Source organism: Symsagittifera roscoffensis, chromosome 1 (genome assembly GCF_963678635.1).
Source record: "Symsagittifera roscoffensis chromosome 1, txSymRosc1.1, whole genome shotgun sequence".
NCBI classification, from domain to species: domain Eukaryota; kingdom Metazoa; phylum Xenacoelomorpha; order Acoela; family Convolutidae; genus Symsagittifera; species Symsagittifera roscoffensis.
In genome coordinates, this window is record NC_087062.1 from 71,760,710 (window position 1) to 71,787,101 (window position 26,392).

Below are 26,392 nucleotides of genomic sequence, written 5' to 3' on the forward strand. Positions count from 1 at the left end.
ATAAAAATATATTGCATTATGTTAGAGAAACTTTTTTGGGACTTTGGGAGGTGTTGGAGTTCTGTAGTTATTCTGCTGTGTGTTTACAGTGGATAGGGGTTCTAATCTACCCCCTGGTGGGGGAGTGGACATCTTTTGGTGCGCGGTGTACCCATTGTGATATCCAGAAGGGGGGTTAGAGGTTGAGGATGTCATGGAGTTAGCAGTGAACAGATTTCCTTTCCCAGATATTGAGTTATGAACCGCGCCTCCTTTTCCCTAAAATAAACATTTTTTTCACACTTTTTGAAATATTACAAATGCAAGCTAGATTTTGCTTTGTTTGTGAGAGTACAGAAAACGATTGTACGAGAAAAACTAAACGAAAGTTTTTCCTTGAGTTTTTGTTTAAACGACTTGAGAAATAATATTCATGCCAGTGCTTTAGATTAACTTCATGTACAGCCATTCAGGTTAACTATAATAAATAAAGATCTACTCTTTACTGAGTATTTCGGCTAACTTACTCAAAATTTGATGATGCACAGTATTTATATTGTGTGTTTAAACTTGTGTATTTGCATAATTTTTTAACGGTGAGATCAGATAACTTAAACAGGAAGTTTAAGTGGCGAAAAATTGCCAACCAAAGCAAAATCAAAGTGCAAGTAACGCAAGATCGTACCAAACTCTGAACATCTCAATTTTTATCAAAACCTCTCCCAAATATTACCTCCCCTACCCACGCCTAATATTGCGGCCCTGCTCTTACCTTTCCAGCTGCTGCAAGTGGGTTGAGTACTCCCACATTGGGGCTGGAATTGAACACCTTGTTGAAATTTGTCTCCCTATTGACCAGTTCCCGTTGGAAGAACTCTTTCTCTTGCTAAACAAGACAAACCACAAACTTGCCATATTGAAGTGCACCAATTAGAAATAAACATCTCTCAGAAAAATCTGAAATTTCTATCGGGTTTTCAATGTCCAATCAAATGCAACCCTTCAAAAATCTGCCTCTTCGCTTTTGAAATGAGCATTTCGAAAGTTTTTTACATTATAATCGATTATTTTCGAAAGTGTTTTTCCAAAACTTTGGTTGAAATATAATCCATTTTGAATTGACTATTATCTATTATTATTCAACAAACTTCACCGTTTCATTTTAGCATTGATTTAGTTTTGTTGAGTGCCAATCATTTGGTATCAATTTTTTCCTTTTTTAAGAATATTTTTTCAATTCATTTTTCTCGAAACAAATTTTCGAAAACAAAAATTTCAAATAATGTGACCTCTGCCTAAACATGATAATATATAGAAGTTTAATAGTTTTCCTAATATTAACTAGGTTGAGTCAACGTCTGTCCAGGGCACCGGCGGCCATATAGCCGATAGAGATTAGACCGAAAAAGTTTTAATTACCTCAAGCCGAAATAACAAATTCTTTATTAACGCCTTTAAAATAAAATAGTTATTATTTCTTAACATTAACTAGTATGAATCAACGACACTCCGGGGCACTTTTTTAATGTTCTGGGACCTTCTTTTAATATATGAACCTGCTTTTACAGGTACCTTTTACTTAGACCAGCTTCTTGGAAATTTTATTTTTTAAAGTAAATGGTCAGGAGTGAGGGCTAGTATGGCGAATGGTGATCACCAACAAAGCAAATTTTGTAAAATCACTGGATTTGAATTCTACTTTAATGGTGGGTTTGAATTATATACGTGAGAAAAATTTCTTTTTTATTTAGAAAAAAAATGTTTTTTTATTTGGGAAAACCATTTACTATTTTTACTGCCCATCGATACCAAAATATATTTTCTGACCTATTGAAAATAGACGAGCGAGTACCTGAGAGTACATTTTGATCACAGCTAAACATTTTCAAGAAATTAATTAGCGCAAACAATTTTTGGCAGAAAAAAAATCAATTTTCATGGATTTGCCTAAAAAATCAATCATACAGTCTAAATAAACAAGTGCAATGGTTTTCTAGATACTGAAAATAATAGATTTTAATTAACCTTAAAATTTCAATTTCATGCTTGAATGGGTCATGAAAATCGATTATATGGGTTAATTTTTTTGGCGATATAATCCATTATAATCGACTATTTCCCATGAAACTCCAGTGCGGGTATATTGGAGTCGAAGGCGCCTTAAGAAATATTTGAAGGTTGGTCGGCCTTAAATGGATGCATAAAATAATACAAAAGGGGGAGTCTTTGGTTGGTACGGGGGTCGAATCTCTGAGTGGAGGGGGTGAGTTCAACTAAAAATTGTTTTTACTTCAATTATAATTAAGGAATTTTTTGTAAAAATACATCAATATCTAGCTCGTCTTATAGTTTTTTCAAAATATCAAAATCGGAAAGTAATTGAGAGAATGAAAAAAGAGTATAAAAACAATTAAGGGTAAGAAACGATGGTAATGAGAATAATGACTGACAGCGAGTCTCTTCAGTTTCTCCTCCTCCCCCTCCAGCATCTGCTGCAGTCGGTTGATCAACTGCATATCCTCCGGCCGACTCTCCCTCCTCTCAAAACGCTCCTCCGCCTCGCGCAACCTACACAGAATTAGACAAATTGATTAAGACTGACTTTAAACAATTTTGCTCTATTTAATGACGAAATATATTTTACTTTTCACGAGGAATTTTATGAAATCTTTAATCTGAGATTTTTTATCAGACTCATAATTTCCAAAACCTTTATAATTGACTCATGGGTATATTTCAAGGAGAGCCAGCAGAAAAGTTAAGTATTAATCATTAGTGATATCCATCATCGTGTGAAAAAATATATAAACAACGGGGTCAAATCTGATTTGAAGTTGCCTTGCCGTATTACGCATAGTTTTATTTTGTTCAAGTTCATGAGTTTTCCATCAGAGCCTTAAGTTTTAAATTTCAAATTTTTTCAATCAATGCGCCCAAACAACAAAGTCTTATGAATCAGGTTGTAATTACATAAAGTTTGTCTACATTTTAGAATTTCCAAATGTTTGCGACTTTATGTTGAGTAAAAGCCACAATCACACTCACTTGGCCTTGAGGTCTCTGATCTCTACTTGTAACACTTCTCTGGTCCTGGAGAACTCATCCAGCAGTCGCCTCTGTTCTCTCAACTTCTCTGCCTGTAGATTGTCCAGTTCCAATTTATAAGATGACTCAAGCTCCGCCTGCTTCTTCCTGGTCAGAAAGTAAATATTCAAAAATTACCAGTTCGTGTGCAAGCAGCACAGAAAATATGGATCACCGCTATTGCTCAAGGAGGTTCAAAACATTTAGCTTTTTTTTTGAGAAGATAACGTTAACTTAAGGTTGAAAAATTTTAAAATCTTTATTATAGCCTATTATAGATGGTAACTATGCTCCATATACATTTTTGGAAGTTCGCCAGAAGAAAGACCCTATACCTGATACTCTCCTCTGACTCTGCGCGTATTTTGTGGACCACTTTGTCCTTAAACTCCAGCTCTGCTCCCATCCGCAACATATTCTCCTTCTGTTCACTCAGTTGGCCCTCCAGAGAGGAGATTATGGAGTTCCGGTGACTCAGTTCTTCCTTCATCCCACCCAACTTCACATTGTTCTCTTTTTCCTGACAAATGACGAGAAAAATAATTAGAAAAATCAGACTGATCGTGTTAAAACAATGCACCTGATGTTGCGAATGCCGTGCAGCGAGTCTGAGATAGCCTTTACTTGAAAAAAAGCTCACAAAACAAAAATAGTTTCAGAGTGATTTTTGTATCTATTAACGCAATATTTGCTTCAATAAGCTATGATCAATTCAGTTTGTAATTATTCCTGTATCAAATATAATCGCCACCGGCTCCACGCGTTACTGTTTCGACTTGTGAAGAAAACGCAATGTAGAGCGGGTTTTTTTATTCAGTAAGTTTTCTACTTTTTAACTAAACAATTTTGAAGGAACGTTTTTTTATTATCTGAAAAATATTCTTATCCGGAGCTCAAATGTAAAAATAAATTTACCTGTGATTCATTTTCGCAAATTAAAGGGGTTTGAAAAGTGCTAATTAGGCCAATTTGGGATAATTAAAGCGCGATGTAGCGCTTTCTAATAATAAATGTAAGCGGCGTAATAGGGCGTTCAAAATTAATATGAGGCAAATTATTTTATCTGATTATTCATACCGACATTAAATACGCTTTTATGTAGTTCACATTAGCATTTGGGGAAAAATTGAAAAAAAAACTTTATTTACTATTTTGTAAACTTTTGAGCAAAAAATATTTTAATTAGGCTGTACGTATAGTCGGAACAAAAGATTGATATTTATTTGATAAAAATTATCCAATTTGAGAAAACTGAATTTTTAGGCAAAACCCAAAAACAAAAATCCACTTTCAAAATCGAACAGGTTTTTTTGTTACTTTACACTTTTGCAGTTCAACTTCTTCTTAAGAAAGAAGTCGAATTGAAGTTGAAAACAAAACAGAAATCAAACCGTTACTACTCAAAATGATATACAAACGTGAACAAGATACAAAAAGAAACAAAAAAAAACACGAACCAGATAATTTTATTCACTTTGTTCAGTGATACTAACTGAAAAACAAGACTTAGCCCCGAGTGAACGATTGACTTTTAAGGCGTATGATTTTTTTTGAAAACCTTCAATCCACACACCATATTAAGTACAATCTGATAGAATTTTCTTTTAGTAACGTAGCACTTATGTCAAACAGATTGCTTCAACAAATTTAGATCAATTTCTAAGACAGAATAATTCTTCACTAACGCGTTATTAGCGCGGGCTACATTGAGCTTTAATTGTCCCAAAATGGCCAAATTGGCAACATTTACACCCTCATAACTTTACAAGAAAGAATCACAGGTGAAATATCTTTTTAAATTTGAACTCAAGACAATACTTTTCGGATGATAGAAATCAGTTTTGTCAAAAATGGCTAGTTAAAAATTGGAATTTTGTCTGAAGGATAAAAATCAACCCAAGCTGAAAAATTCGGTCAATTTTTGCGATAGTCGGAACAGTTATTTCCAAAACATTTTTTAACTTTTTATCTATTAGAAAATTGCAGATCACCGTTGGACACAAACTGTTGTAAGACGTCTAGTATTTTTGACGCAAAAGAGACGAACATTTCAGCAAAGTATACTCTAAATCAAAACTTAAGACAAACATGCGAGGTATTGGGCCAACAAAAGCATGTTCTGTTCAACTGGTCGTATTGGTCGAAGTAATTCAAAAAAAAATCTAATATCATTTGAAATTTATCAACTAAAAAATCTTGTATAAAAGAACAAGACTGCTGGTATCATGGCACATCCTTGAATTTTCCGACTGCAGTTCAATTGGTCTCGAATAGTTTTTGTATATTAAGTATTGGCAAAAATATGAATTTTAGGCTGATAATATCAATTTAATTGTTACAATTTGAGTCGTATATGGAATTAGTAAGCCAAGTAGCTCCCTCAAGTCAATTTGGAGCAACTTTGTAGGGCGAGATGATTCGCCTCGCGTGTAAATTATCAAACAAGCTGTTCGAAGAGACTCGTGGAAGGCTACTGTAGTTCCAAAGATCAATCCGGCGAGTGACCAGAGTTTTTAAAATTGGTCTGCATAAAAAAATAGACTAAAATTGAGGATGGAACGCTCCAAAAAAAGCAATTGCTTGGACAAATTTTACATTTTATTATTACATTTTCCTCTTTTAAAACAAATAAGCAGAAATTTTGGCCAATTACTCAAGTGTTCTACACTGCTTAGCAAGAGCATGCAAAAAATGTCAACAAAAATTATCGAAGATTTTTTGAAAAGTTTCTACCCTCAAAAAAATTCCTGCGCACGCCACTCTGGTCGCAACCCAAAGTTCTGGTTAAAACGCTAAGCTCATTTTATAATCGTTTTGGGAATAATATTGTACAAGGTAACCAACTGACCATTTTCACTCTGAGAGTGTTAATCTGTGCGATCTCCTGTTTGAGATGATTGATTTGACTGTTGAATCCCTCAGTCAATTTGTCCAATTCTGATTTGTGTTTTGACATCAGTTCATTTCTGAGTTGTTCTGTGACGCAAAAAAAATCCACGTTAACTTGCAGCAACATTTCAAGACAATAACATAATAACGGAACATCATTTTATCCAATGACGAGTTTCATGCTGCGAAACTGATACTCTTTATAGTTAATATTGAAACTTTAAGGAATAAAATGGCTTAGACTGAAAAAATTTCAACTCGCAAACACGACATGAAAACAAAAAAACTATTATAAAAATCTAATGTTGTAGCGAGTTGCATGGATCGTCGCATCACCTGTTTTGATGTGGTGAGTCTGCTGCATGAGTTCCATCTGTTGTGTGAGTTTCTGTGCCGCCTGTTCCTCCCCACTCTTCATTCTCTCCTCCATCTCACTCTTTAGTCTCTCCATCTCAACCAGATGCTCCTCATTCAGCCTCTGCTCCAGCAACTAGAATATAACATCACCAGCTTAGATTATGAAATAGAGGAGGAAAAGAAAAGACGATGACAAAAAAAACAGTTATCGTTTGGAAAGGTGGTCCGACCATTCTAAAGAATCCTCCTTCAGGAACTTCGTTTAAAGATATGGTTCTATGAATTAGATTGGTATTAACATGGAATTAACATGGAATTAGTAAACAAGATCCGGAGTAAGTTACAAACCTGCAATTGTAGGTTTGAAGTTTCAATCTGATCTGAAATTTCCTGCTGCAACTTCTTCTGCAAACTACTGACTGATTCAGCCCCTTTGTTTTTCTGTTCACGCAGCTCCTTTTCGAAGTTGGCCTTCTCTGCTTTCAGTTTCCCCTCCAAGTTATCTTTGGCTTGCTTTGCGTTGCGAAAGGAGTCTGCCAGTTTCTGCTCCAGATCAACAATCTTCAAAAAAATCTTTCTTTTTTTCAATTTTAAAAAAAAACAAAAATAAGTTTTTTTACGTGCTTAAAATGCGTGGCGGCGTGGTCCGAAAAACCCAAACTTCAAAAACCTCCCCTCCCCCCACACACACACTTATGTGTATACATACACACACCCACACACCATGAAAGCCCACCAATGTTCTCACCTGTTGTTGTAGTGTGTTGATAGAGTGTTGTAACTGCTGTCGCTGTCTCTCAATCTCCTCCTCCTTCTCTCTCTGAACTCTGTTGACCTCCTCCGAGACACTTCGCGACTGCTCACTTGACATCAACTCACGAGTACGCGCCATCTCCGCCCTAGATCAACAAACAGGCAAACAAAAATGAGTTTTATTTGCGATAGTGTTTTCATCAGAAGCATCAACTTTGGGAAACTGATAGGATTTTAGCTATAGAAGGGGGTTTCATATCCAGTCAACATTCAGCCTTGCTCCGTGAACTTCTCAAGATATGTCACGGATGAAGTCGTTTTAGAAGTAGAGTCTATGCTGTGGCTACTCACTCTAGCTTGTTTTTCCACTCGTTGTTCAGATTGGCCTCCACAACTATCAGTTGCTGGGCGTGGTCCTGTTTCAGCTTCAGCAGAGAAGATTCAAGGCTTGATCGTAATAACTCCCAATCATTCTAGAAAAACTCTACTAGTTTAAATTTTTTAATGAGAATTCCGACGCTTTTAAATTCAGTTAGCTCAAAACTCAATTTCAGGTTTTCGCAGGGGCGGATTTAGGATTTTCTCGAGGGGGGGGGGGCGGATTTTCAAAAAATTTTCAAAAATTTTGACGACTTTTTTTTGGTCGACCAAATTGATTTTTCGAGCTCTCCTAAAGCACTAAAAAGATGTTGTTTTGGCCAAACTTTCTGCGGCGCAGGCAAATTTCAAATTTTTGAAAAAAAAGAGGTTCAAAAAAGCCGTTTTTGGGCTTTTTTTGGAAACTTTTGACAAAAAATTGCGTTTTTTTGGCGCGCGCTCCTCAAAATTAGTATATATTGGCGCCAAAAGCGCCTTTAGAAAAATTTTAAGGTCTATCTGCCGAAATTGGATTTCTTAAAAAGTACCAAAGGGGGCCCCTTTGGGTCAGCAGGGGGTCGAATCCCTGAAGGAAAGCGTCCGCCAACCGCCAAAATCCGCCAAAATTCACTTAAATGCTTAGTCAGTTTATAAGACCTCATTTCTAAGTTAGTTTCACATAAGCATTTTTAGGTGAGTTAGTCAATGTTATGTCCATTTGATTTTTACTAGCTTTGGCTTTCCACTCTTTTCTTCCATGGACTGGTTTGATTAATAACAATAGGAAATTAACAATTCTATTAAAAAATATTTTAAAATTCATGGCTCAATGCTTCAAATTTAAGTAAAATTGAAGACATTGAAAGTATCAGTATAACAACTTTACCTTTTCAGTTTTGAATGTTTGCTCGTTTTCAGCCAAGCTTGCTTTGCTCAGTTCCAGAGACGACTGCAGATCTTCGATTGACTTCTGAAGGTCGCCTATTTTCTCCTCTAGCACACGCAGTGATTTCTCTTTCGAAGAATAGTCTTCTGATTTCCTAAGGTGGATGTCATCAATTATTTTATAGTTCTGATCACTTCACGATTTGAAGAGAGCGAACTATGGAACTATGGTTTAAGAATTTTGTTCGTCAGTCCAATTTTGGGTTCTTTAACGAAAGCTTGCGAGAGGCCAATCATATTAAAGTCCTTTTAGTCGTGATTCGGGTTCCAAAAATACCAAAAACTTCTCTCTGATTAAATCTAGGTATCAGAGATATTGAACTTGTTTCCGTTTAATCTATTTGATTATTACACTGCAATTTTTTCAATATAAAACTATTATTTAAGACGTAGTTCAACTACTGCAATTGATTGGAACTTTGGATATATACTTCTGCAGGTCGCCCTGTAGTTTCTGCAGCTTCTCGGCACTTTCTGCTTGGAGTTTCTCAATCTGACTCATCAGAATCTTCTGCTCCTTCTCGAAGTTCGATTCCAGATTGGAGATCTTCTTCTCGTACTCCTACCGCAAAAATCATAAATATATCAGTTAAGTCGGATCCCAAAAAGTCTTATAATCTTGAAGCTCGATACTGACTCAATACAATCATTTACAGATTGGAGCCGCGCGGTTGTTAAAGAGAGGTTGAAAATCGGCATGAACACTAATTTAATAAGAAAGCATTGGAAATCCCAAAAAGTGCTGCAAAAGAAAAAAAAATAATAATAAAAATCCCCAAGTTTCAGTTTAATCAGTTAATTATAAAGATTTTCGGATAAAATTAATTTTTTGTTGTTTGAAGTACCTTCAATGTTCAATTTAAGATGTTCATTATTCAGGATTTCAGTGCCTTTTCATTAAGATACTATTCTTGTTCTTTTTCCAAACTTGAATTTTCGCCTTGAATTTTCCAGCAATTCCTACAATTCCAAGCTTTTCATCGCACAGTCTAATTTACGTATGGTTCGTAAAAAAAAAATTAGGTTTATTTCGTCTGGCTTAGAAAAGTAACTTCGCTCAACAAAATAACTCAATCTCGAATGTGGGGAAATAAGGGAAACCGACTATGATTAGATAGGCTGGATAGCCTTTCATAGATCTTCTGCGAATCGCAGAAACCCATTTTTTTGAAGCTGGCCCGCAAAATTGTTCTGCAGTACCTGTTTGCAGTCTTGCAGTTCTGTCTTGGAGGAGAGTATCCTGTCCATCTCCTCCTCCCATCGGCTCCTCTCTTCGTGCAACCTCTTCTCAAACTCAAAAGTGGCCATCTGCAACTCACTCTCTCTCCTGTCTCTCTCTTCTTTCAACTCACTCTCTTTAGAAAACATTTTGGACTCCAGATCTTTACGTAGATCCTCCAACTCCTAAATTTTTTTTGTTTTTTAGGACAATTACTCATAGCAAAAAACATAGAGGATTAAGAATGGCAAACTTCAATTTTATAACTACGATTTCAGAATTTTTGAAAAAAAAAACATTTCAAAATGAAAACATAAAAATATTGCGTTCCCTTGTAAAAATAGACTCCGCTGCAACCGAAGAAGCTCAAGTTGTTCCAATGGATACGCGTGACATCATGTTATTTAAGTGTTGAAAGTCTTGGGATCAAATTTTTGAAGCTGTTTTTTCATTAGCTCATCAAAAAATAGATCGTCCTTCATTTCGAAACGTTCAAAATTGAATTATCAATAAACAAAATTTTTAATCGATTGTTAATGACTGACTTTTTGCGCCTGTACTGTGTCATTGCCCATTTTGCTGCTGAGTTGTTCGATTCTCTGGGTGAGACTGTCCACCTCTCCCTCCAGCCATCTGTTCTTTTCTTCTAGAACATTCCTCTCCATCACTCCATCCTCATACTTCATCTCCCACTCTACTCTAGACTTATCCATCAGGGCAAGTTGGTCTAAAAAAAGTTTAACCGAAATATAACTGATTAATGACTCACTGAGCAAATGGCCTGAACGTTTCAATCAGTCTTTATGGTGATGGATATAAGTTGGAAAACTTTCCTTATTGAACAGTTTTAGGCAGGGGGCTTAAAATATTTTTTCCTTAAATCATACCCCGTTTCTTCAGCAATTTTACAACGAAAAGCAAAAAAAGTTGTTTTGTCCTTCTAAATAAGTGCCCTAAAACAGAGCAAAAGTTTTTGAGAGCTGAGTTGCGCCCCATCGCTCATATTTGCCTTTTGTTGAAATCGTGATTTTGCTATGCTGTAAATTCAAATAATAATCAACTTAGTCTTGCTAAGTTTGTCAAGATAGTGTTTACAGAGGTCAACCGAGGTTGCACACATCGCCGAAGGTCGGTACCTGCCGGAATCAAATGGGCACCAAAGGATGACAGATGTTTTATGACTATAGACCGAGAACCGTACATGAACTGATTTAGCACCATAAACACTTTAAGAACTGGATTTAAAATGAAAAATGTACTGTGTGGATTGTTAAATGCTGGAATGTTGACAAGAAAACTAGCGATGAAAATTACTGATCGATGAGATACTGTTGAACAAGTATCATTAGAAATAACAGTTTTCAATATCTAAAAGTAAGAGATGACGATTGAGTTACAGACTGGGTGTCGGTCATTTAACTACCTGGGCTCAGTTTGAGTATTAAATTTTCTAACATGCTTGGCTCACGCACTACTCTTCTTCTTTCCACTCCCCCTTTTTTAAATTTGGTCGACCATGACCCCGCCCTTTTTGGTTACGGCCGTCCGCTTTTTTCCGCTGCGACGCGAAGCCATCTCATCCTGGCTGCTGTCATTCTGATTTTTATACGACTCAAGGCGTTGTTTCCGCCCAATTTTCTCTGCAAACGCGAGAAACGCTGGTTTTTGTTTCTGTAGAGCCGCTTCTTCTACCGGAGAAGTATTTGGGTCGCTCTCCGTGTTGGGTCTTTTTCCGCTTCCTCGTGCCGCCTCAGCTGCGCCGCCGGTTATGCTTCCCCATCTCGTTTCTTTTTACTGCTCCCCTGAACAAATTTCAGATCCACCGCTAGAATTTCTGATCCACCGCTAGATTTTCAGATTCACCGCTAGTCTTCGTCGCGCCGTCCGTTAACGTTGCTCGTTTCGATAAGGTAATTGGTAGTTTATTGCTGTCCTCTTCACTTTCTGACTTGCTGTCAGGATCGTGTCGTCGCCCCGCGCGTTTTCTTGATATAGGCCGTGACGGTATGTCTTCTTTTGTGGCCTTTTTTGCTCCTTAAGTCCTGTGGGGTCGGTGGTTTTGGGTAAATATCTGATCTTTCCCTCACTGCTTTCGAGGATGTTACTACATCTCCCGGTTTCCTTTGTACAGCTCCACTTTTTAATGTTATCTTATGAGCAATTTCCGCTTTTACTTTTGATGTTATTAATTTATAGCTATTCAAGTTTTGATCCCCGCTCCGCTGGTACAGTATGCCTGAGGGACTTAGTGCCTAGTTAGCCTTCATCCCTGGTTTGCGTACTACTGGTTCGTCCTCCTGGTTGAGAATTTGCTGGTCCGTTATTTTCATTGAGTGGCTTCTAAGTTTGACGTCAGAGTCTAGGTCCAAGTCTCGTCTCGGCTAGATGTGACAGATTTTGCACCGTTGGGTCGATGTTATCCAAACAAGCATTTTTCGTTTTTATCCTTCCTTACCCTTTTAAGTTCTGGGTAGATGGTTTTTTGTTAAATTACTTAGCAGTGTGTTGGCTTAGCTCCCATGGTGTGCCTTGAATGGCGAAAGTTTTAATGTTGAATTGTTTAAGAAACATTAAGTGCGGAGATCTCTTTCTAACCGTTCCGGATTTTTCTTTTTCGCGAAAAAATGAAATTGAGTTTTTAAGACTATCGACTTTACGCTCTACGCAGCTCGTCGCTCGTTGATCAATTACGAGCGATTTTATGATTTTTATGCTTTCACCGTTGCAAAACGCTCTTACATCTTGCGACATAAAACTAGTTCCCTGGCCAACATGAATTTTGTGGGGCACCCTGTGATTGGTGTTGTAATTTTTTTTAAAGTTAGAAATTTGTTCGATTGGTTGCTACTAAATACCATTGAGGAAGGTCAGCGCGAAAAGCGAGCACTGCTAAAAGTACGTATTTCTTTGTTTCGTTCAGTTAGTTAATTGGCCCCAAAACTCTAATTGGGTTTGTTTCATTCGGCTCTGTTCCAGCAACTGAAGCGATCGAGCGGTTCACTTACTGGTACCAGATGTCTTTTGCTGCGGCAAATATGTTTGTCTTGCCATAATGGAAGGCGTGAATTCTGTTGTTTACAGCAGAGGTAAGGTTCAATTGACTGAATAATTTCTCGTCCATCCAGATGACGTTTTGTTCAAAATCAAAAAACATTATCACATTTGAAACTAAATAATTCGGGAAGGGAAATAAATTTGGTAAAAGTTTTTTATCGACTATAACAAAAGACATTAATAAACTAGTAGGGTACACCGGCGGAATTGTTGCTGGGGTAACGATAGAATATCATTAGTTTTGATTGTTCTTGTCTGTTTCGTAAATGCCTCCAATGTCAAACTCGTTTTAAGTTCCTCAATTTCATCATCAGTTTGTTCAAGCTCGGATGTTTTTTTAAGAATCTTTCTAGTTTTCTGAAGTTTTGATTCAAATTTTCAAAATTTCCGGCTCCGAGTAGCTTTGTTCTAAAAGAGTAGAAACACTGACCACACTACACTGACTTAGCGTTTGTTTAGCGTAACCTTTGGTTCATGCAAATCTCTAGCCTGTGATTGACTAATTTAAGCGCGCATGAATCAACGCCCTCTACTAGCGAGTTAATTGACAAAAACTTGAATAAATAGCTTCAAGTTGATTGAAAAGCTACTTATTTTTTTTTCTGGTCACTTGGCGCAGTTAAAAGTTTTAAAACCGAGGGAGTTTCGTATTGAATTGATCTTAGCCACTCTAAACATGCTATCGCATGCGCTGATTGGTATAACTTCGTTTTTTGGGTTTTGCAATAAGCAGTCCACCAGGCCAGTCTTGGCCCCTGGTTTATGCTTAACTTGAAAATCGAATGAAATTAGTCGATCCAATTTTCGTGTTAGGCGACTGAACATGGTTCTATTCCTCTTATTATTGACGTCTAAGAAAAAAACAAGCGCCATAGGGTCTGTTTTCAATGAATTTTCGACCTAATACAAAATTGCTAAAACAATCTGCCCCCCATACAACGGCTAGCTTTTCTAACTCATTTGTAGAGTATTTCTTTTGGCTTCATTTGAATACCTTGACGCGAACGAAATTTACCTCCACGCCTCGGATGCTAGTTGCTCCATGACTACCCCTAGGCCATTGTGGCTGGCGTCGCTCACTATTCTGATGTCCTTGTGGATATCAAAATGTCTGAGCTGTACGATATTTGCCACTTGCTTTATCAAATTTCCTTGTAGATATCAAAATGTCTGAGCTGTACGATATTTGCGACCTGCTTTTTCAAATTTTCAAGAGTGGTCTTAGAGGTGCGGACGATTCAGTAAAGTTTGGCTGATATTTATGTAGGCTATGGATAGAACTCATGAAAGATTATAACTCTGATAGCGTGCGAGATGGTTTTAGCGATTCAGTTGGTACCATTTTCCGCCTTAAGTGTGTTACCCCGTGGTGGTGATTTTGTGGCCCAGGCATTCGCATTGTTTTTGTGTAAGCTAGCATTTTGCAAACGAATTATTTTTTTATTCAACTTTTTCAAGTTTTTCTCATTGGTTACTATATGATCTATTTCTGTGCCCTTAGTGATACCAAACAATTATCTATGAACGCATGCGCTTGCTGTAATTTGGAAAGAATGCAGTCCCTTGCTCGCTGAAACTCGGCTGGCATTGTCGTAAGCCCGTAAAATCGCGTTTTAAAACGGTACCTACCCGTTGTCTTCCCACTTACTAGTGAAAAATTACACTGCGCCTTTGTATGGCGCTGAAAGATAATTGGCCTTGTGGGTAAATAAGATCTATGCTTGAAAAAATATATACCCCGCTCAACGTTTGCAGCGTTTCCAGTTGATCTTCAAAATTGATCTTCAGTTGATCTTGTTAAATGCTGGAATGTTGACAAGAAAACTAGCGATGAAAATTACTGATCGATGAGATACTGTTGAACAAGTATCATTAGAAATAACAGTTTTCAATATCTAAAAGTAAGAGATGACGATTGAGTTACAGACTGGGTGTCGGTCATTTAACTACCTGGGCTCAGTTTGAGTATTAAATTTTCTAACATGCTTGGCTCACGCACTACTCTTCTTCTTTCCACTCCCCCTTTTTTAAATTTGGTCGACCATGACCCCGCCCTTTTTGGTTACGGCCGTCCGCTTTTTTCCGCTGCGACGCGAAGCCATCTCATCCTGGCTGCTGTCATTCTGATTTTTATACGACTCAAGGCGTTGTTTCCGCCCAATTTTCTCTGCAAACGCGAGAAACGCTGGTTTTTGTTTCTGTAGAGCCGCTTCTTCTACCGGAGAAGTATTTGGGTCGCTCTCCGTGTTGGGTCTTTTTCCGCTTCCTCGTGCCGCCTCAGCTGCGCCGCCGGTTATGCTTCCCCATCTCGTTTCTTTTTACTGCTCCCCTGAACAAATTTCAGATCCACCGCTAGAATTTCTGATCCACCGCTAGATTTTCAGATTCACCGCTAGTCTTCGTCGCGCCGTCCGTTAACGTTGCTCGTTTCGATAAGGTAATTGGTAGTTTATTGCTGTCCTCTTCACTTTCTGACTTGCTGTCAGGATCGTGTCGTCGCCCCGCGCGTTTTCTTGATATAGGCCGTGACGGTATGTCTTCTTTTGTGGCCTTTTTTGCTCCTTAAGTCCTGTGGGGTCGGTGGTTTTGGGTAAATATCTGATCTTTCCCTCACTGCTTTCGAGGATGTTACTACATCTCCCGGTTTCCTTTGTACAGCTCCACTTTTTAATGTTATCTTATGAGCAATTTCCGCTTTTACTTTTGATGTTATTAATTTATAGCTATTCAAGTTTTGATCCCCGCTCCGCTGGTACAGTATGCCTGAGGGACTTAGTGCCTAGTTAGCCTTCATCCCTGGTTTGCGTACTACTGGTTCGTCCTCCTGGTTGAGAATTTGCTGGTCCGTTATTTTCATTGAGTGGCTTCTAAGTTTGACGTCAGAGTCTAGGTCCAAGTCTCGTCTCGGCTAGATGTGACAGATTTTGCACCGTTGGGTCGATGTTATCCAAACAAGCATTTTTCGTTTTTATCCTTCCTTACCCTTTTAAGTTCTGGGTAGATGGTTTTTTGTTAAATTACTTAGCAGTGTGTTGGCTTAGCTCCCATGGTGTGCCTTGAATGGCGAAAGTTTTAATGTTGAATTGTTTAAGAAACATTAAGTGCGGAGATCTCTTTCTAACCGTTCCGGATTTTTCTTTTTCGCGAAAAAATGAAATTGAGTTTTTAAGACTATCGACTTTACGCTCTACGCAGCTCGTCGCTCGTTGATCAATTACGAGCGATTTTATGATTTTTATGCTTTCACCGTTGCAAAACGCTCTTACATCTTGCGACATAAAACTAGTTCCCTGGCCAACATGAATTTTGTGGGGCACCCTGTGATTGGTGTTGTAATTTTTTTTAAAGTTAGAAATTTGTTCGATTGGTTGCTACTAAATACCATTGAGGAAGGTCAGCGCGAAAAGCGAGCACTGCTAAAAGTACGTATTTCTTTGTTTCGTTCAGTTAGTTAATTGGCCCCAAAACTCTAATTGGGTTTGTTTCATTCGGCTCTGTTCCAGCAACTGAAGCGATCGAGCGGTTCACTTACTGGTACCAGATGTCTTTTGCTGCGGCAAATATGTTTGTCTTGCCATAATGGAAGGCGTGAATTCTGTTGTTTACAGCAGAGGTAAGGTTCAATTGACTGAATAATTTCTCGTCCATCCAGATGACGTTTTGTTCAAAATCAAAAAACATTATCACATTTGAAACTAAATAATTCGGGAAGGGAAATAAATTTGGTAAAAGTTTTTTATCGACTATAACAAAAGACATTAATAAACTAGTAGGGTACACCGGCGGAATTGTTGCTGGGGTAACGATAGAATATCATTAGTTTTGATTGTTCTTGTCTGTTTCGTAAATGCCTCCAATGTCAAACTCGTTTTAAGTTCCTCAATTTCATCATCAGTTTGTTCAAGCTCGGATGTTTTTTTAAGAATCTTTCTAGTTTTCTGAAGTTTTGATTCAAATTTTCAAAATTTCCGGCTCCGAGTAGCTTTGTTCTAAAAGAGTAGAAACACTGACCACACTACACTGACTTAGCGTTTGTTTAGCGTAACCTTTGGTTCATGCAAATCTCTAGCCTGTGATTGACTAATTTAAGCGCGCATGAATCAACGCCCTCTACTAGCGAGTTAATTGACAAAAACTTGAATAAATAGCTTCAAGTTGATTGAAAAGCTACTTATTTTTTTTTCTGGTCACTTGGCGCAGTTAAAAGTTTTAAAACCGAGGGAGTTTCGTATTGAATTGATCTTAGCCACTCTAAACATGCTATCGCATGCGCTGATTGGTATAACTTCGTTTTTTGGGTTTTGCAATAAGCAGTCCACCAGGCCAGTCTTGGCCCCTGGTTTATGCTTAACTTGAAAATCGAATGAAATTAGTCGATCCAATTTTCGTGTTAGGCGACTGAACATGGTTCTATTCCTCTTATTATTGACGTCTAAGAAAAAAACAAGCGCCATAGGGTCTGTTTTCAATGAATTTTCGACCTAATACAAAATTGCGAAAACAATCTGCCCCCCATACAACGGCTAGCTTTTCTAACTCATTTGTAGAGTATTTCTTTTGGCTTCATTTGAATACCTTGACGCGAACGAAATTTACCTCCACGCCTCGGATGCTAGTTGCTCCATGACTACCCCTAGGCCATTGTGGCTGGCGTCGCTCACTATTCTGATGTCCTTGTGGATATCAAAATGTCTGAGCTGTACGATATTTGCCACTTGCTTTATCAAATTTCCTTGTAGATATCAAAATGTCTGAGCTGTACGATATTTGCGACCTGCTTTTTCAAATTTTCAAGAGTGGTCTTAGAGGTGCGGACGATTCAGTAAAGTTTGGCTGATATTTATGTAGGCTATGGATAGAACTCATGAAAGATTATAACTCTGATAGCGTGCGAGATGGTTTTAGCGATTCAGTTGGTACCATTTTCCGCCTTAAGTGTGTTACCCCGTGGTGGTGATTTTGTGGCCCAGGCATTCGCATTGTTTTTGTGTAAGCTAGCATTTTGCAAACGAATTATTTTTTTATTCAACTTTTTCAAGTTTTTCTCATTGGTTACTATATGATCTATTTCTGTGCCCTTAGTGATACCAAACAATTATCTATGAACGCATGCGCTTGCTGTAATTTGGAAAGAATGCAGTCCCTTGCTCGCTGAAACTCGGCTGGCATTGTCGTAAGCCCGTAAAATCGCGTTTTAAAACGGTACCTACCCGTTGTCTTCCCACTTACTAGTGAAAAATTACACTGCGCCTTTGTATGGCGCTGAAAGATAATTGGCCTTGTGGGTAAATAAGATCTATGCTTGAAAAAATATATACCCCGCTCAACGTTTGCAGCGTTTCCAGTTGATCTTCAAAATTTAGCCTCTCCTGCTCCTGGATCATACCAACTACCTTATGACCTCTTTGTCCTCCACGCTTACCCCTTCATGTACGTTCGTAGTGTCCTACTTTATGGCAAAAATCACGGGTTACCCTCCTGGCTGGGGATTTTTCCATGTGCACTCGTGAGAAGTGTGGTTGATCGCAAACATACCATCGATTGCTTGTTAAGGCTCCCCCGGTTTGAACCGCGCTCTTGGTATGTACATTTGCCTCCTGGCTGATTCTTACGGTAGCCCCGATTTATCACTCCGGCGGGTCCAGATGCGGCCACCTGTTATAGAGTTCGTCCTGTCCCTTCTCCCCAGGCACGGGATCAGGATTCGCTCGTTTTGCAGCCTATTTTTCCGTTCCATCTACGTCGGCCAGCAGGGCGGTGACTTGCGTTGGCGTAAATGCGGCGTCGAAGAAAAAATTCATATGGTTCAACCCGTGTTTTGCGACCATGCCCCATTGGAACCTGTTGAACCAAAACTCCCACAGCATTGAGGGTTCGTTGCATTTCGGTGCCCAGAACCCAGTGGTTCCAGGTAGACTTTCCCTGCACTCGGTACTGCTGGCTTTGCCATGTTGAAAACCTGATTTTGAAATGCCTTATGCTCAAACAGTAATCAACTTCCGTGTTAAGACATAGCATAGTGGTAAGGCGTTCACTTTGAAATTGTCAGATCGTGTATTCGATCCCATGCTATGGCAATGATAGTGTGTGAGGAAGAGCTCTCACTTGACCTCTAGCTTCAAGTCTACCATAATTTGACCAAATTTGGCTGCAATAATGGTACCACATCAAAACTGTGGACGCAAAAAAATGGTTCTGAGTCGCAAAAATCGAGCTTCGCTCAACAAAATAACACAGTCTGGAATGTGGAGAGATAATACAAATGGACCATCCTCGACAGGACTGTTAAGGCCTACTGATAGATCCTCTGCAATTTGCAGGAACTACCTTGTTATTTTTAATTATTATTCGTAACATGATTAATATATAACTTAATCTTGCAAAGCTTATCAAGAGAGTGTTTACAGAGGTCAACCGAGGGTGACAGACAGCGCCGAAGGCCAGTACCTGCCGGAATCAGTTTGGCACCATTGACTGACGGATGATTGATGGCTATAGGTTGATAAACTTACTTGAACTGATTTAGCACCACATGACACCTTACTAGCTTAATTTTAAGTTCCACTCACTTCCTGCATAAGAATTTAGTGAAGTAGAATTCAGGTAAAAAGTTTGAATTCTCAATGAGTTCTTCTGTCCGAGTGGTATCAAACCATATTTTTTCCTGCCATTTTTTCGCCCAAAATCAGGTACAACAAAAAATCATCTGAATGGGATGAGTGATAAATCATATTAAAGCGCTTTCAATCGACTTTTTTGTATTTTAGCCTAATCTAGAGCGAGTAAAGCAACCGAGTTATGTTCGTTATTTACAAATTTGCCATTTAGGTTTTTTTAAACAAAAGCAGGTTATGAAAGCATCATTTTGCGCTTAACTTGCTATAAATATTCTCAAAAAAAAAAAATTTGTGCGACAAAAATTTTTTTTTGAAGAAAAAAAGAGACTTTTCTTTTTTTGACTTTTTGGAGATAACTGTTGCTGATTATGCTTAATTAACTAACTTTTTACACGTTTTGTATAGTTCTCTCATCTTATTACGCACAAGAAAAAAATGTAGTTTTTTTGGTCGCAAAATGAACGTGGTCGCAACATTCTGTGATACGTGCCCAGCAACCGGCTATCCTTGTTTTTATTATTGCAGACTATTAGCTGTCATTAATCTGTAATGTTTCACAAAAAGTTTTAGAAACAGCTGAGTTTATGATTAAAATAATATGCCACGAGCAAAAGACTTGTTTGTTTGTGAGTATTTTTTTATTTAAGGAGACTGAAACAAATTGAAGTTTTAACAACTAATTCTCAATTTTTGAGTCTTAAAGAAAGCAAGCATTTTTTGTTGTTTGATGTTTTTTATGAGTTTAATTTTTTTGGATAAAATTAACCCTCTTTGGGATGAATGGATCAATTGATAGTTTTTTATTTCTCTCGGAATTCTGAACAATTAAAATTCATTTTTGATATGTTTTTCCCGCCATTTGCATTTTTGTGAAAAAAGAACGTAATTTGAATATCATTTAAAAAATTAAACTGAATTGAATATGAAAAGTTTATAAAAATTTATCCTCGAAAAATGAATATTGAGCGGGAACCACTTTTGGGACTTTTTCCTGAAAAAAAATATTATTGTCTTTTTCCTGAGTTATATTATTGTCCTCACTATGTTCATCGACCTTTTGAAAAAAAAAATCTATTCTTTCGATCAATGTAAAATGATGCATGTTATAGAACCTTCAGTTTTGTGGAACTTACTTAGCTGTAATTGGGAACCAAAAACCCTCGTATGATAAACAAAAAAAAATCTTTCCAGGAACGAAACAAACGGGCCAAAACAATCGATCCTTTTCTATTTTGATAAACTCAATTTGATACAAGCATAGCATGTTTCTGCGGAAGCAATACAGAATGTTCCTACTACATTAATTAAGTAGAAAAACTAATTTAAGAGAAAATCGAAAAAAATAAGCGATATTTTTCTAATTTTCTCGTTTGAGAAAAGCCTGTTTAAGGTAAAAAGTCTCGGAATGGAGGTGACGAAAAGTTAAATAGCGTAACAACTACAGTTGAATACAATGCGTGTCAACAAAATTGAGTTGTTAGTTTCATCATCTTTGTCATATAATGGCTGAAAGGGGTGTAATATGATATCATCTTTGAATCCTTGCTAAATTTCTCTGAAGTAGGCAAAATTGAGAAGAGAAAACCCGGCGCCATAGGTTCTGCCCTTCGCCGCTTTCTGAAATTGTCGGAACAAGAGTATTTGGTTATTGTGCAACTAGCTTCTCCTTTTTACCTATTTTTTTTTACTTTCATTGATTATAAAGATAATTTTTGTCTCGACTGCAAGTTAGCCAATTTACATAATTAATCATGAAGAAAAACATCATGTTCAGACCATTTCTTCTCTGCACGGAGATAAACTTCAAGTTTTTTTTGCTGATTGATAATTGTTTACTCCAATTTATTTATCAATTTCGGCTGTTTTCAAGCAAATAGTTCAGTTTCGGGCGCTATCTAGAAATGTATTGACTGTCAATCATAGTACTTTTAATTTACAAGCCCCACCTTTCAGTGATTGTATTTCTGCATCTCTTTTCTTCACTTCAGCAGTCAAACTGTCTGCCCTGTTTTTGAGGACTGTGTTTTCTGTTTCCAGATTGCCCATCTGTTCTTTCATTAAGTTGAACTCTTCACTCATGCTCTGACCCTCCCCATGCTTCGCACTAAGTTCCATCTTTTGCTAAACATTTGGCAACATTAAGCTAAAGCAACATTTAAGCAGATTTAGATTTACCTATCTAAAAGCAAAAAATTTGGAGAGTTTTTGACTCTTTCTATAAATAAACCCTTCCATGTTCTATCTTCTAAAAAAACATGGTCCCACTGAAGTTTCCAGCAGTTATTTTTTCTGATAAAGATTAAAACTCACAGAGAGTAAAAAGTACTAAAACTATCAATTGGCTTTTTTATGATAAAGTAATTTCTTCGAATATTAAAATCCCTTGAAAAGTTCGTTCGTGTCATGTTTGAAAACAAGCTGAAAATCGAGGCAAGTGTTCATGTGTCACGCTTTTTTTTCTTATCGTATCGCATTAGGTCAGAAAGGGTTGATTCAATAAACACTTAAGACCAACAGCCGTTTTAATTAATGATCCTAAATGAGCCTTTAGGTGGCAATTGGTTCCAAAATGAGCAGCAAAAGTTTGTTGGGTACTTGTTCCGATTACCTGATAGTGTGAAGGAGCTTTGCTTCAAACTTCATTGATGTTTGAAAGTTTATTATATTAAGGTCCTCTCAAGTGTGATTTGAGCTGCAATTAAAAACTTCTAAAAAATTTAACCACTGTTGTGATTTTTTTTCAATAATTGTTTTGTTTTTTTAAAACTTTTTTTAAGGGTCAGAACAAAGAGAAACTTGAAATAAATTTTGTAGGAAGCTAGTTATCAATTATGCTTTCCTTTTTTATAAATGTAAGTGCAAGTAGTTTTATTTTCACTTTTTACCTGTATTCTCTACAAATACCTTAGATAAATGGCTTGAAATACAAAGATTGGTAATGAGTGTGCAAAGATCTTTGTGTCCCAGACATTTGTGTCCTCGACAAAACTGTCCTAAGCTATAAAACTTTACCAGACTTTTGTTTCGAAGACAAAATTTCTGCAATTAGTTTCTTTGAGTTGACCTTGTGATCTTTGATGCTTCGATGTTTTGCATATGTTTGATCGTTCTGTAATTAGATTCAATGTGCATCAAAAAACCATGAAAATTTCAAAGCGAGACCGAATTTTGAAAATCAATTAAATGGAACTCTTCCAAGCGCGTTTGGCCGAGCTTTGAAGTGATAAGTTGCAAGATCGGAAGTTCAAATCTCTGACGTTTTTCTCAATTTGGGAAATTCTTTTTGGGGCGATTTGAGTTCTTTTCGGAATTTCTATTTGGACGCAGTTTAACAGTCGAAAATAAGTCTCTTTTTTGTTTGGAAGCAATGCTAGGGACACAATAGGGACCAGAACTCCTTCAACTGATGCATGTACTGTTTATATCTGAAAAAAGTCTTTCGGGGCCTTTGAAAAAGCGCCATCGCCCAACCAATTATCAGCACCACTAAGAAAATCCAGTCCTCGAAGGAGGGTAAAAACCATAACTCGCTGAGTATTATCTGGTCCAGAGTCAAAATGAAGGAAACGTTCGCGACTGTGAGTCACTTTGAGCAACTTTGGTAGTTCAAAACCAATTCGTGATTTTGAACCTGCATTCTGGACCATCTTTCCTGCTTGACGCCGTTTACGGCTCTCTGATTTACTGAATAGTTTGGAATCACTGCTGCAGTTTCCCTGTTTAGGTCCATTTGAACGGAAAAAATTGTTGGTCTAAGTGGGTCATCTGCTATAACTCCTCTTGTTTTAAGAGTTGTTCTGAGTTTTCGCTTTTCAATGTCACCTGGATCTGGGAAAGGTTTATGATCATTTATGATATTGACCTTGTCTTGCAAAGCACGCACGCGGCCATTACGTTTTGATAAAACTCATCGCCACAAAATTGGGGTTTCTGTCAAAACTCCTTGTTTGAAATCTTCTTAAGGCATCATAAACTAGCATTTGAAGTTTTTTCTTTGTCGTAAGGACTTCCATTGTTGAGCACGTACTCAAGAGCTATAATAAGGATACTGAAAGCTACGTTTGGCGCACACATGAACCAAGCAAAAATTGTTCAGGTAAACTTAAATGATTTTAGTCCTCTTTTAATTAAATCTCCAATAGGTTTTTCAGTGAAAACTTCCGCAGCCTATTGCCTATTTCCGCAGCCTTATCAAATTGATCCTCCTTATTCAAAAATTTTATTAAAATTCTCCGGTTGATATCTAGATTGAAAATTAGGTGAACAATTTATGGACAATTTTAGGACAATTTTGTCTGGGACAGTTTGTTTACTTATTTATAAAACAATCAAAAACATCTAGCCGGATCGAAAAATCTGAAACGTTTTTGCAAAGGCGTTAAAATGCTCTCAATCGAAACTCAATAAAATTTCTCTTTATAAGACTTTAAAATTTTCAAATTGGTTTTTCTTCATTGTGAGAAACATTTTTCAAAGTTTTTAAATTCCATCAAATCACGACTGAAAAGGCTTTGATAAGGTATATCACTCGACCCATTCCAATGATTACCTGATTTTGCGTGAAAACCAAACAAAAACAGCCGAATACAAAGTTCCTCCAATTTTTTAAAATGGTGGGAACAATGAGACTAAAGCAAATGTATCATTGACTTTTCATCAGCAGACAAAATCAGTATCAAATTTTTCTCAAACTTGACCTTGGTGCTCATTTTATCGTAGGCACAATGATCTCTGACAATAGTGAGTTTTTAGTAACTTTTCGTCATCTATCAACGAATATTGGCATGAAATTAACGCAAGGGACTAAATGTCGGGAAAAAACAGTTCGATTGCCCCCAGTTACGTTTTTGCATTCTAAAAATTCAAAAGTCAGCACTGATTCAGTGACAGTTCAGTGCTGATTGCAAAAACTCAGCCACGGTTGAGTGCTGATTTAAAATTGGCACTTCCCGCGCTGATTCATCAATGTTTCAGATCTGATCATGAGTAACATTAAACTTATCAGAGCCAGAGATAGTGCTGGCATATAGTAATTCTCCTCGAAACAGCCATCCCAAGAAAATTGTTAGCTTTCCAAGTAAACACTCAAAGAGCACAAATTCAATCTTCTTGCGTTGTTAATCGGATGCTCCAGCACCTAAAAGTCAAATTTTTTAAAATTAATTCAAAACTAATACTCACCCGTTCAGTAATCTGTTTCAGACTTTCAATTTCTTTGATTTTTGAACCAATTTCCGAATTGCGGCGCTCAATTTCGGAGTTCAATTCTTGTTCTCGCGATTGCAATTTCTGACTTAGACTGTCACGGACACTTCTCGTGGCTTGCATTGCTTCTAACTGCAGATCATTGCGTAATTTTTCTAATTCGTCATCATGCTGATTACGTAACTTTTCAGTCTCGGACAATAAACTGCTCTCGGCTATTTCTTTCAATTTTTGCATGTCTTGTAATTCTTTTTGGAGGCTGGTTAATTTTTCAGGACTTTCCAATTGGCTCATTGATTCTTTCAGTTTTCTGATTTCTTCTTTATGGTCAAATTTCAGTGTTTCCAAAGTCTTATCATGTAAAACTCGGACTTCTTCTAAACTTTTTTCTTTTTCTTTAACTAGATTATGTAAAAGTTGCGAAAACTCATCAGTTTGTGTTTCTAATTTATCTCTGAGTGTTTCAACCTCCTTTCCTAGATTTAAAATGGTATTGCTATGACTTATTTTTAATTTGGTGATTTCGTCTTGGGCGCTGCTTTTCACTTTTTTCAGCTCCACTTCATGCATGTCTTTGGTGCCCTTGAGACCCTCAATTTTTGCTTCTAGTGATAATATTTTGTCTTTGAGTGACTTCTGGTCTTCTATTTTGGACTTGGCTAATGTTAGTTTTTGTTCACAGTCCACGAAGAACTTGTTCATTTGTGTCTCGTGTTTCGACTCTATTTCTTCAACTACTGTTTCGTGTTCGTCTGCTTTTGTGTTCAGAGTGTAGATCACCTGCAGAAAATTTGAAAATTAAAACTAAGAAAAAAGTCTATATAAATTAAGGAAAAAACTATTGCGCCATAAACATTTATTAAAAGTTATTCTTACGTTTGCAGAAAATATTCTATAACTCAGGGCCGGATCCAGGATTTTCTCGGAGGATTTTTAAAAAGGCTTTGAAAATTTTGTCGACTATTTTTTTTAGATTTACGATTGATTTTCCGAGCTCTCCCAAGCACCTATAAGACAATGTTTAAAATTTTTGCGACGCAGGCAATTTTTTGAAAAGGACGTAACTTTTGGAAAATTTTGACCAAAAAAACCTTGTTTTTGTAGCGCGAGCTCAACCGAACCCACCCCCACTCTCACCCCAGAAAAATAGTACGTATTGGCGCCAAAGGCGCCTTTAGTAAAATTTTAGAGTCAGACAAGCAAAAATGAATATCTCAAAATAATACAAAGCATCCCCCCCCCCAAAAAAAAATCCGCTACTGTTATAACTAATGCGATAAAAAAATTTCTGAACACCATTTGCCAAATAAATAGTTTTGATTTTTACCTTTGTGAGCTGGGCGATTTTCTTGCACATTTTGTAATGCATTTCGTTGCTAGCGTAATCAGCCGAGTCTTCCGAGTTGATGTTGAACGAGTTGCTTCCTCCATTCGGCATGTGGGTTGAGGCCGAACCACCTCCACTCGACTTGAACCCATTCTGGGTTCGGCTGCTTCCGGGGCCGTGGCCATTAAAGCGGGCCATAATTGGCTCTAACAAAAAAAGATCAACAAATATATATTTCTAGGTGAAATTTGTACCTATTTAACTGCTTTTCTTTTCATAATATCTCAAAATTTTTAATCATAACTAAATGTAGATAAAATTGAAACTAAGTGTAGATAAATGTAGATAAAATTAAATTTAGGTTAATTCAATTATTTTTTTTTTGGTTGAACCAAATTTTCAGTTTAAGTAAAAGCAAAAAGCTTCAGTGAAAAAAACAATCACAATTAATTAAAATTGTATATTTAGAACGACGCAAAGAGTCTTTTAAACGTATCACAGCAAATGCTGTAATAAAACAGTACGTTTTTTGTGGTATGTTTTTGCACACGTTCTGTGCGTTTTTCATTCATTTTTGATATCTGCTATAGAAGCATTGTGTAGTTT

At 37.2% G+C, this 26,392-nt stretch overlaps 2 protein-coding genes across 2 annotated transcripts in view; both read right to left on the bottom strand.

Annotated features, from left to right (window-relative positions):
- Positions 1–9,081, bottom strand: part of LOC134848436 (E3 ubiquitin-protein ligase MIB2-like) — a 445,218-nt gene extending 436,137 nt beyond the window's left edge. The window contains exon 1 of the mRNA XM_063865899.1: positions 9,072–9,081. The gene's annotated coding sequence lies outside the window, so the exon portion shown is untranslated. The remainder of the gene's footprint in view (positions 1–9,071) is intronic.
- LOC134848433 (protein FAM184A-like) lies at positions 1–26,392 on the bottom strand. The gene is made up of 17 exons (XM_063865884.1): positions 25,787–26,392; positions 24,436–25,239; positions 21,201–21,375; positions 10,129–10,310; positions 9,565–9,768; positions 8,796–8,926; positions 8,306–8,459; positions 7,414–7,535; positions 7,058–7,208; positions 6,658–6,870; positions 6,289–6,442; positions 5,912–6,039; positions 3,399–3,583; positions 3,025–3,171; positions 2,430–2,547; positions 752–865; positions 1–258 (listed from the first exon to the last, which is right to left on the bottom strand). The coding sequence occupies exons 1-17, from the start codon at positions 25,982–25,984 to the stop codon at positions 22–24; spliced, it is 3,417 nt and encodes a 1,138-aa protein (XP_063721954.1). The 5' UTR covers positions 25,985–26,392; the 3' UTR covers positions 1–21.